The sequence below is a fragment of the Medicago truncatula genome, chromosome 3, assembly GCF_003473485.1.
Source record: "Medicago truncatula cultivar Jemalong A17 chromosome 3, MtrunA17r5.0-ANR, whole genome shotgun sequence".
NCBI classification, from domain to species: Eukaryota; Viridiplantae; Streptophyta; class Magnoliopsida; order Fabales; family Fabaceae; genus Medicago; species Medicago truncatula.
In genome coordinates this window covers 52,976,937-52,990,023 of record NC_053044.1, presented here as the reverse complement: position 1 = coordinate 52,990,023, position 13,087 = coordinate 52,976,937, and the positions used below count along the sequence as shown (strand labels likewise).

The 13,087-nt window shown below is 30.4% G+C and overlaps 1 protein-coding gene across 1 annotated transcript; it reads right to left on the bottom strand.

The window, feature by feature from the left end:
- Window positions 1–2,714: 2,714 nt before the first annotated feature.
- Window positions 2,715–4,022, bottom strand: LOC11428823 (ethylene-responsive transcription factor SHINE 2-like). The gene is given in 3 exon segments (XM_003603360.3): window positions 2,715–3,012; window positions 3,014–3,554; window positions 3,716–4,022. Coding segments are annotated over 3 exon segments (678 nt in total). The 5' UTR covers window positions 3,799–4,022; the 3' UTR covers window positions 2,715–2,958.
- Between the last annotated feature and the right edge of the window lie 9,065 nt (window positions 4,023–13,087).

Below are 13,087 nucleotides of genomic sequence, written 5' to 3'. Positions count from 1 at the left end.
CAATTTACAAAGGTCAAATCTTTCGAACCAAGTTCTATCCCTATTCCCCAATAAGTATCAAGACTTTCAACAGCCGAGTTTTTTCCATCCCCTCAACAAGTCCGTAAGACCTCCATTAATTGAAGTTGTATTTTTTTTTTGAAGGATAATTAAAGTTTTATTGTAATTCAGTTATATTGCTTTAATGTATATATGAAATGAAAATGGTATTTTTGTGAACTTGGATATGATATCTCCATTGTAATTCAGCTATACCTCATCTTGAAGAGTTAATAGCTACCACTCTTGATATAATAAATGTGATATTTTCATGACTCATGTTTGTGCTTAAAGTGGACCGGTTTAGCTTAATGGCAAAACAATCTGAGTCACATAACAGGTAATTTCACCGTTCGATTTAAATTTTTGCTTTTGCTTCCTTTATGAAATGACTTTAGTTTGAACTTTTTTGTATGTTAAGATGTACTTTGTCTATGTGTGTGCCAACAGCTTAGAGTGAAAACCTACATTAATTGGTAACTACTGCTCTTTTTGAATAAAACTCACTCCTTCCCGTTGACTGATATAATAACAGTTCACAGTTCAGAGTGAAAACTTCATACAGGCTGATGTATTATGTATAGCCATCAACGAAATTTGTACAAATCAATTAATTTTTCCAAAAATTGTACTAGTTCCCCACAAAAGTACATAGAGAAAGACATTGTTGAGATGACCTTGTATCATTTCCACGATCATAAATGAAGGATGTTAGGACATACTGTAGCATGATTTTCACACACACAAAAAAAGGCTCTTCACCTCATTATACTACATCCGTCCTAAATATAAGACCCTATTGAAATTCTTACTTTCAAATTTTTAACTCTATTAATCATTTTTTTACCAATATACTTAGATATTTTTCTGCAACTTGTAATAAATATTTTGATGGAAACATTATTATCTTTTAAAAGAGTAAACTAAAACAATACAAGTTGTCAATAAATTTCATACCAATATCAACCTTCTTAATTCTCTTGATTTAGTCGACGAACTCCTATATTTAGGGACAATGTACTGATAAAAAGTCTAATCTCATTGATGGCAACACCAGTATGTATTACTTTTCTCCATGATGCATGGGAGTATTTATTGATAAGCAGCTACCTGTTTCATCTCCTCCTTTATGTCAATTTCTTCTTTATGATATTGTAGACTTCGTGGCACCTATGACCTATGCTTGTTTAACTTTGATAAATGTAGACCATATACTTTTTATGCTCTGAAACCGTTATTTCATTCATTTTGCTACTAGTACTTCTAAAGCTTCACAACCATTTGCTTTTAACTCAGCTTGAAAATTATGATACATCAGTACAATTGTGTCAGAGACTTTAGGAAAAAAACGGCCAATGGCATGTAGTTTTCACTTTTCAGTCTAATTTATTTTGGTTGTAAATATTCATTTCTAAACTTGTACGGCCTAAACATGTGATTGCAGAAAAAGTGGTTAGTGATATAACTTAATTTTTTTTTTGTTCTCTCTTTTGAATCTTGTAAATTAAGGATATGTTTGGGAGAAAAAGATCTTAACATTCTATAAAGCATTTAGATTATAGATTATCAAAAGGGATTTAGTGCATGTTTAGATGGATGGTGAGTTTGGACAAATCACGGCAATAACGTGTTGATTCTCCAAAATGTAGCTTTTGTCAAAATTGGGGAGGCTCACCGTGACTATGTCAATATCACCGGCAAGCCGAACATTCACTTGATCTTCTAATGGTCTAGACAGAGAGAAAGTGGACGGTATACCAAGTTTTAATTGCTTTTAGGCATGAAGAATTGGAGATTGAGAATGAAGTATCTTAGTATGTATATAATCCTGTGGGTGAGTGATTTAAATGGCTGGACATATCTATTGAAATAATATTATTCATAGATATTCTTTTCTAATTAACAATTCTCTAATGCACTTTCTTTTTCAGAGGAAAATTACTAAAGAGATAATCTTGAGAATTATTCCAGCAGAGGTCCATAGCTAAGAGGACATGGTCCAAAGGTGAACATCAATTAATAAAAATGAATGGCCTATATTAGGCATGTCATTACTGCGAGTGATACATTTGTAAGGCCAAAATATTGAAGACTACAGATATTTGTAAGATTGTAGGGTATATGAGATAATGTATTCATACACAAATAGTTGATTGTCGTCGTTACGACGCCATTCCGGTACCCTTCAAGACTGCTCTCCGTTTCCCTTCCCTTGTTACTCTCTCATGTTTTTGTGAAATCTACTTTGGCTGCTGCCATCTTCTATTTGGCCGACACCTCGACCGCCACCTTAGCTCTGATTTTTTGTCTTTTTTGTATTGGTATGATACAACTTACAGTAACATGGATTGGAAAACAGGCAAGGAATTCTCATGAAAATACTTCTTTTTTTAGCAAAAAAATCAGGGTGAGGAGATAGATGTATTGCAGTTTTTTCTATGACTATTCCGAACTTAGAATTCAGATGCAAATATATAGAAGAAGAAAATAAAATAGTTAGAAGCTTAGTCAATTACAATTATTGCTTCAATTATGAATAAGAGAGTCATTTGATGGGATAAGTCTTTAATTAGGCCCCAAATGTTCCTTTACCTATCAAGGTCATGTTCTGATTGGTATGGCAAAGACTAGATTATCTCCAACCATTGTTTGTTAATTCAAAAACAACAATTGAAATTGACAGATTAAATCGCTTTTTATATAAATTTTCAATAATTCCAACAATACTTCTTCTTAATTTGATCCTAATTCTCATGTTTCCCAACCACAATATATTGCATACTGTATTAAGTAACTATCAAAGTGGCTATTATCTATTTATCAGCACTTTGACAGCATATACATATATTTTACAGAAAAACACAAAAGTACATGAAAAAAAAAAGAGCAGAAAATGGCATGCATGGAGTTGCTACATTTTTAAGAACCATGTCCATGACATGAAATATTTCTATTTTCTTCCTGCTGAGAGTTAATTACTTGAAGTTGATCCACATGGATAGTTCCAATTAAGTAACTCTTCAATCATCTGCAAAGCAACTCTTTCCTCTTCTTCTACTACCACCCTATTTTCATTATCAGCATTACTATTATTACCACCATCAATAGTGTGTTGTTTTGATCCTATCTCTTCTGACTCTATAGTCTTCTTCTTCCCACCAAGTTCAACCCTCATGACCCAATTAGAATCAGAATGTGGTCCAGCTCTTTTTTGCCACACTCCAATGTGAGAATTATCATTATCTAGCCTCAAACAAGTAAGTGATGGAGAAGGGTCTTTGCAATACTTTCTAAGCTTTGTGCTGAGTAGCTCAGAGAGTGCCTTGGGAGACAAGAAAGAATCATCACCACCACCACCATTATAAGGGGTGTCACTAGCAACTTCTTCACCTTGATTCTTTGTCACAGGGAAATTAGTCTTTGCACTTTGACCATTCATCAAAATTGCAGCTTGATCATATGCTCTTGCTGCTGCTTCTGCCGTCTCAAATGTTCCTAACCACACCCTTCTCTTTCTGTAACATTTATCAAACACAAAAAAGCAACTATAAATAAATAAAATGTACATAATATAATGTGACAAAAATAAATAAATAAATTTTATATATAGAATATAATATAAGATGTAGGTGCATTGTGTGGATTTCATTGATATAGAGTTAAATGAGGGAATTACAACAAAGGGTGGCGAATTTCTGACACCCAAGAGCCCCACTGGCGCTGCCTGACTCCTCTGAACTTCTTTGTTTGTTGTACCATATTGATATTTCCTTGGTTGGGGAATTAATAAAGCTTATGCTTCTGAGGTATACATAAAAACATATAATATAATGTGAAATGTGTATGTTGATGTGAGTAAGTAGTGATATTGCTAAATTTATTTATATTGGGTTGTCGGTGTGGAAATATGAGCATAGGACGAAAAGTGGGATTGAAACAGTACATATGCAATAAAAGTTTCACCAGCACAAGTTTGATAAAATCCATAGCTAACTTATTAATTAACTACTGAAATAAATGAGTGTAGCAGGTAGGGTTATCTTTTTTGGCTATAAAGATATAATGTATGCATATGCAATGTTGCAAACTTGTGATCCACTCTCTAGGCTTGACTATAGAGTTGGCATATCCACATGTTATTTATTGACAACTTTGTTTACTATGTAGAATGTAAAGAAAAGTAATGTATTTCCAGCTCAACTAAAACTTTGTACGGATTGCTTCCATTTTTATGTTGAGAATGGTGACCATGGGTCCATTTACGTTATAAAGTTTTTTCTTATTTTCACGTGAATTCTAAACTATACCAACACAATTACACCTTTCTGTAGTGTAAAGTACATTTTATCTATGATATAATGTAAAGTACTACTAGTATCTAACATTCATAATTTTTGTGTATTTATCACTTTTTTTTTTTTAGTTAATATCTGTCTATTATTGTTAGGAGAATAAATCTAAAAGGATAGCTCAACATAAACGATTAGTCTGTTATTTATAAGTCTCGCTTTTAGGTAAGACTAGATAGCTAATGTAGTGATCCAAATAATTATCCTTTAAATTAACTATGTGATAGGATTTCAACCAAACACTTATATTTTAGCTTAAATATATTGTGTTCCATACCGGTTCTTTGCCCATTCTAATTGGATGCTTGGTCCAAAAGGCTAAGTGCTATCGTGTTTCCACGGGACACAAAAAGATATTACATGATCAAATCACCGTTATCGTGATCCATAAATCACACTAAGATTCACACAACAATTGATCATCACTCTTTTTACACCTAATTTATTCAAGGTATCAGACTCATGATAAAAGATACATTCTCTCATTCTAATAAACTTTTTGACCGTCTAAAACCCTCACTTAGTTAGGATTCAAATTCTTACAAGTATAAGTACGCCACTCTCGTGGAGCCGCAACGTGGTCCACCACCACAATTGATTAGCTCTAGCCATTGTCATTAATCCTTACTCGATCATTATGAGTGTTTTATTTCATTCTATTTTTAATTTTAGAAGTGAAGAAAACAAATTTGCCATTCAATATTGCAAGAACATGAATAATTGAATATAAGAAGACTTCTAGCTTGTTGCAAACAAATCAAGTCCTTGAAAGCTAAACTTCATAGCCGATATTAATTTGTCATGAGATTAAGATAGCCAATTACCTACTTTAGCAATTATTGTATATTTGTATTGTATGAGCAACAATATAGATGAGAAAAAAAAAATAAAAAAACAAGACCATACCCCATTTTATTTCATTTTCTTATTAGTCGTGATCGTAATAATCATAAAATTGTACAAATAAGACTTTTTTTGGTTTGTTTTTTGTTTTGTCCTCTTCTATGCGTGTGTCTTAAGGCAAAGTAAAACCATTTATGGACACAACTAATTGACTTCGTCGTCTTCGATCATTTTATGGCTGTAATGGTGTGTCTTTGGGAAGGAATGGGTTGAAAGGTTGTTGAGCTCGTTAACTATTTAACTAATTAACTAATTATTTAGAAAATAAAAACCACATGTCACTTTATCATTTGAGGTTTTGGCACGTCAATTTATTGGTAGGCCAAATGTTGTTTTGGAAATATCGTGACACATCACACCCCGTACGATATTATACATGTGCATGTCCATTCCATATACTGTTCTTGAACGTAGTAATTTGGGACATGAGAGACATCGAAAAATACATAATTGGGACCTCAGTAATGAAGTAGGGTAATGATATTATTTTAGCAAATCTTTTTATTATCTGTTAAACTTTAGGAAAATAATTGAACACTCCATAAGGTATGGACCTTGAAAGAAAAATAGATAAAATGCATGATTTGATTGATAGAATATTGTTTAAAATAGTAGCAATTATCTCAATTACGGAAGGGACAAGTCTCTTAAAAAAGAAGAGAAAGCTTAAACTTTTGTTTAATAATTTGCTTAAACATTTATTCACACTTTACAACTTTAAATATAACACATTAATATAACGGCGTTAAAATACTAATAACACAACACCCCCCATCCCCAGATTCTCTCTCCGTTTCAAAATACATGTTTAAGTTAATTACTTTACACATGTCAATGCATAAATATATATACAGTAGAAACTCTTTAAATTAATACTCGGTAAATTAATAAACTCTCTAAAATAATAAATTTGTCAGGTCCCGACTTGGGCCAATGTAAAAAATTGAAAACTCGATAAAATAATAAGATAATAATTTTTCGGGAGATCCCTTTATAATTTTTGATCCCAAGAAAATCATAAATTAATAATTCATAGAAACTTGCTTAAGAATACATTGAACACATTTGTTCATCTTGTTTACATTTACTGTACTTCAAAAGTCATTATTGATTTTCAATGCATATAAACACACTAGTTACTAATTTACGTTGAGTCCCAAGATTCGCTGCAACGTAATTCTAAGAGGCATAGACTAATTTGCCTTTTTGGTTGGCATGTTTAGTATAATTACTTAAAAACTCTTTAAATTAATAGTTATTAATTTATTGATAAATTAATAACTCTCTAAATTAATAAATTTCTCCAGTCCTGACATTATTAAGTTCTAGAGTTTTAACTATATATACATATACACAAACACACATAATTAATTTATGGAAAATGATAATCGGTGCCCCGGGGCACTGATTAAGGATATGAAAAAGAAAATTATATACTAGTAGTTAATGCATTGAAATTATGTAATTAATTTATAATAAAGTCAAAAACATTTTCCTTTTATGGTAATAATTTCCTTTTATGGTATGTTTAACCAGTGCCGGGGGCACCGGTTAGCAAGACCTTTAATATTTTACATGATAAACATACCATAGAAGTGACATGTTCGTGATATAATAGAACTAAGACTAAATTGCATTTTTGGTCCCTTAACTATTTAATTAGTATCGGTTTGGTCCCCTAACTAAAATTTGATTTATTTTGGTCCCTTAAATTTCTCTCTGTTACTACTTTTAGTCCTTTCCGTTAATTTTATTAATAAAAAGTTAGGGTTTATACAATCATCATCTGCATTCAACTTCTTCATCATCTTCCCCATCCACCTTCATCAACCTTATAAAAAAAAACTCAGCAAAACAAATCAACATCTCTTCATCAATTATTCATCATCATCATCATTTCTTCTTCTACAAATACAAATCCAGAAACCCATTTTTGGATCCAATTCAAAAATTAAATCTAATCTATCATCATCACCACCACCAATCCTTCACAAAAACCCATTTTCAAATCTAAACCCATCATCATCATTCCTTAAAAAAAAACCATTTTCGGATCTAAACTCATCATCACCAATCCTTCATAAAAAACAAACTCATTGAAACAAAATAGCCACGACAACCACAACAAATCAAAAGGGCACGACACAATGTTGATTCATAGCCTAAGAAATTCAATTCGAAAGAAAGGGCATGCATCAATATGAAATTGTCGTTTAAATTAAAGCAAATAAGTGCAACAACAGTACAATTATAAATAATGGGAAGGCAACATGGAAAGAGATAGAGTTTTAAAGAGATAGAGTTTTAAAGAGATATGGTTCTGGAATTTGTATTGAAAGAGATATAGTTTTGGAATTTGTATGGAAAGGATATTGGGAAGAAGATGAGTTAGGTTATACATAGAAACATGATTTTCTTGTTTAAGGTTTTTGTTATGAAATTTGGATTTTTTGTTGTTTATGAAGTTCTGGGTTTGTGTATGAATTTTATGAATTTTTGGGTTTTTCCTTGCTGTTGTTGATGATGTTGTACAAACCCTAACGTTTCTTCTATTAAAACTAACAGAAAGGACGAAATATAGTAACGGTGATAAACTTAGAGGACCAAAATAAATCAATTTTTAGCTAGAGGACCAAACCGATACCAATTAAATAGTTAGAGGACCAAAAAGGTAATTAAGCCTAGAACTAAAGAGATAAAGATAAAGTGAGATGTTAATTAAAATAGTACGTTGAAGAATACTAAATGCATATCATTGTTGTAATTTTTAATGAGTAAATAGACAATTATCCTCTAAAATTGTAAGTTTCATCAATTATCTCTCTAATATTAACAAAACTTCAATTACCGTCATGAAATTTCACAACGTTAATCAATTTACCCCCTCCGTCAAATTTTTTTGTTAGTGAACATGACGTTTTGCAAATACCCCCTTAAAGTTTTGCACTTATGTGCAAAATGTCCCCCAAACTTCAAAATTTATATTATTTTTTTCTTAAAGACAAACAATTTATAGTTCATTTGAAGAAATAAAGATAAAATAAAACATAAAAATAATAAATGATGGTGAGACTCACTTGTTGGTATGAGCCACAATCTTTCTTGTCCAAATTCAAATTTTAAACCTTTAATTACTTAATACCTGTTTGGTTGCACGTTGCAACCTCCAAAACGTACGTCTATGAAATAGAAATGTGATTTGCCCATAATATTTATGTTTGGCTTCAACAAAAGATAATTGATTTTGAAACCTAGAATTGAGTTAGCAAGAAGCTTGTATTCTTAGCTTCAGTGGAATCAATTCTACTGCTTTGTTGAGCAAATATTTTATATTATGTCTTTATTTGTCTATATTGCCCTTATTTGTATGTAATTTACACGAAGTATGATTATTGTTATTTTGCTTATGGAACTATAACATTATTTATTTTTTTTATTTTTTTTTGTCAAGTAGCCTAGTGATAACATTATTTATTTTGCCCTTATTTGTATGTAATTTACACGAAGTATGATTATTGTTATTTTGCTTATGGAACTATAACATTATTTTTTTTTTTTTTTGTCAAGTAGCCTAGTGATAGCATTATTTATTTTGCCCTTATTTGTATATAATTTACACGAAGTATGATTATTGTTATTTTGCTTATGGAACTATAACATTATTTATTTTTATGTAATTATGGCCAACTATTTCTTACACGGAACCATACTTCTATTTTTTTACTCACGATCCATACTTATTATTAACTTTAAATTATTTTCTGTTATATTCCAAACAAAAAAATAAATATTTTCTATTATAATTTTAAGTTTATTATATAATTTGACAAAAAATAACTACTGGTATAATATGGATTTTTTTTTAGTGGAGTATAATATGGATTGTTTCCGTCAAAAATAAAGTATAATATCTAAATGTCATAATAGTTCTTCAAAAATTAAATAATAATATGTACACAATTGAATTCCTCTAAAAAATATGCACCCAGTTTTAAATACAATCAAAACCCTTTTTAGTAATTACACATTCAAAAGCAATTTTGATTTAGACTATTTAAACAACATAAATTGATAAGAATCAATTTTACATGAATGTATCCAAACATAAATCAATTTACAATCAATTCACTTTTAATCAAAATCAATTCTATCAAAATCAATTTCATCAAACTCAATTCTTGCTACCGCAGAACCAAACACACCCTTAACTTCTTTAATCCATTATGTTGACACCACCATAGTGTTGCCGCAAAGTCCCTGTGCATTTGTCTACAAACTCCATGGATGCTCCACCTTATTTAGATATGGGACCGAGATGTCTTCCATCAAAGCCATCAGGCGTTGTACGACATCTCAATGAATTGGTTTGGGGATGGGTTATCAATATTGATGCCTCTTTTGATAAATTGAGCTGTTTTACGTGATAAGTAATAATAATTTTTCAAAATTGATCAAGTAATTTGACTACAAATGGTTAATGAGATTTATCAAATAACAAATCTTTTGTGAGAATACGAGTTCGAACCATTCTCAGTAAGATTTTACTTACATTTTTTATCAAACTTCGGATTACTAGTCTCTTTCTTCTTAGAATCGACAATTAATTAAAAAATAAATAAATTAAAGCTAAATCTTGTTATGCTTTGTCATACTCCAATGATACGTTTGAAATGATGGTTTTAGAAGGGAGGAGATGACTTTTTTTTTAATTAAGCTATAAAAGGTTTCTAAATATAAATTAACCTTGATTGAAATGTTATATGGTCACTCATTGTTTCTTTCTTATTTTTTTAAATCACATATAATTTAAAATATGGACTTAACCCTCAAAAACTTTAATCTCCAAAATCCAACTTAAGACATACTCAAAGCAGGGCCGACGAAACTCTTATTAAGGCTAAAAATAAACTCCAATGAAATTCATTGACAAAAAATAGAGGTCTTTTAGTTGTTGTAGTTAAATGATTTAGTTGTTTTTAGGATTTTTAATACATTTTTGGTGAGATGATTTTTTATTTTTTTTAAACAAAGAGGGCCTAAGCCAATGAGAGATGATTTTTAATACAAGAAAAAAAAAACAGTTTTTTGAGAGGTCTAAAGCTTTTGGAAGGTTGTCGTGAGAGTGCAGAAGCAACAGGCCGGGTTGCGGTACTGTCATGGCATATTTGGTCAGCCAGAAATGATGTTGTGTGGAATGATACTCGTGAAACTTCACTTACAATTGGTGGACTGGCGTTCAATGAATGGCAGCAATGGAATCAAGTGAAGACTGTGCGGGAGTCGAGCAATCCTACAACTATGCCTTTGCAATCTAACAATAGTTGGGAACCGCCGGGTTACGGATGGCTGAAATGTAACGTCAACACGGCAGTACACCATGTTGGAGGTACTTATTCCACAAGGTGTTGTTTCCAGAATTCTGAGGGGCGGTTTGTTCATGCTCAGTCCGCATGGAAGGATGCGAATTTAACGGTTCTCAAAGGGGAAGCTTGGGCTCTGCAACATGCTATTCAGGTAGCCATTGACGAAGGTTGGCATAGAGTAATTTTTGAATCAGATTCAAATATGCTTGTGGATTGTATCTCTTCCCCAACACGTGGCAGATCCGAGTTTCATGCATTAGTTTCTTTTATTAAGTCTATTTTAGTTTTACATTCCAATTTTGAGGTAAAGTTTGTTAGGCGACAAGCGAACATGGCTGCTCACACCCTTGCTAGGGCGGTCTGTTCTTGGACTAGTCACCATATTTTTGAGATTTGTCCTCCTTGTATTGACTCTATTTTAAGTAATGATATGCATTAAGTTTGCTTTCGTAAAAAAAAAAAAAAATTTGGAAGGTTGCTCTTTAAACACCTGATAATTGCTCATAAGCACCCCAAACTTTTGAAAATATCTCCACCAGAAGTTACAAACCGTTGGGCAACGAACTAAATGAAAAACCAATCTCAGCGACTTTTTAGATCGGTTACACATATAACCGCGCTAAAAAGTCATAATTCGCTATTTTAAACAACAATCTGTTACAAGGGTAACACGTCTAACCACTCTAAAAAGTAGCGAATAGTTTCTAACTAGACTAACAAGTGTTTGTGAACAAATGTTTGGTGCTTAACGAGCAATTTCCAAACTCTTGTTTAAATAACGTGGATGTTAGGCACCTTAAGTGTACGAGAGAAAAACAACGACATATATTTTTCACAGAATCACTGTTTGATAAAAATGACTATATATTTCAAATCTGGATTTTTTTTTTTTGAACAAGCCGAATTAATCTGTGATATTATTATCTTTTGCTTGCTATTTGACTGTTAATGACATCAATTACTTTTTATTTCTGTAAAAAAAAAAAATCCCCAAAGCGTTGATAAATATTTAAGGACTGTGTGATATGTACTGCTGTATGTAATGGAAAATGAAATAATTTTTATTTCTTTAACTTAGTTGTTTCTTTAAGTTGGTTAAAATGAAAAATAATGAAAAAAATCTGGAAAAATTATAATTTTTTTTTGGAAATATTTAAAAATAATTGTGGAAAAGATTAATATATATTGAAATTTTTGAATTTTTTTTCCAGAATATCATATTTAAAAAATTAAAAAGATTAATCATCTTTAAAAAAAAAAATCTGAAAGATTAATCATATTTAAAAAAAACTAAATTATGGAATAAATTTAAATAAAACTTCTTACTTTTGAAAAAAAATATGAATTTTAAATATGAATTTAAATAAAACTAAAATTGATTTATTTCTAAATCAAATTTCCAGATTTTTCCAATACTGGTAAAATTAAAAAATTCTGGAAAAACGGAAAAAATTCATATTTTTTTTCAAAAGTAAGAAGTTTTATTTAAATATGATTAATCTTTCGGATTTTTTTTTAAAGATGATTAATCTTTTTAATTTTTTAAATATGATATTGTGGAAAAAAAAATTCAAAAATTTCAATATATATTAATCTTTTTCAGATTTTTTTTTAATTTTTCCCAAATTTTTCTATTTACCAGATTTTTTTATTTTTATTAATTTTCCTAGATTTTCAAAAAAATTTCGGTGTTTTTTCATAAAATTTCCAGAGTTTTTTTTAAATTTTTATTAGTTTTTAAATATATTTTTTCATTTTTAATTTTTTTTAAGAACTTTTTTATTATTATTTAAAAAAAATCACAAATGCTAAGTGTATCTAATAAAGAAATAAAAAATAAAAAAAGTTTATACAGTCAGCACGCCACAGAAAAAGGTGACACAACATGCATCATCAGCAAAAATTCACAGTCAGCATGGCTAGAGGGTATTCTAAAACAAATTTTTTTTACAAGGATGAAATCTAACAAAAAAAATTTATAGGGGGAAAACCATAAGTGACCTATATTACAGAGGATAAAGGCTTATTAACTCTAATTTTTATTTCTTTAACTCAGTTGTTTCTTTAAGTTGGTTAAAAAGTTTCTTTAATAAAAGTGTGATAACTGCATAACAATAATAAAATAATAATAATAATATGATACACACTTTCACAAATTAATTAATTCAAATGGCTTCCTCAACAAACAAACATACAAAAACTAATTCAAACGGTAACTTGGCTTGTCAAAACGGGCTTCTAGTCCATTCCAAGTAAGCTAAAGCAAGTGCTTCTTACAAGTCAAGAAGGTAAATGATTATGGTTTTTGTCCTCCAAAGAGACTTCTCTTTCTTGAAACAAAATATTCCCTAGATTCTTTCTTCATGTCTCTGTCCTGTCCACATATAAATATGTGAATAACAACTTAAAGATACCTTTATTTCATTACATACA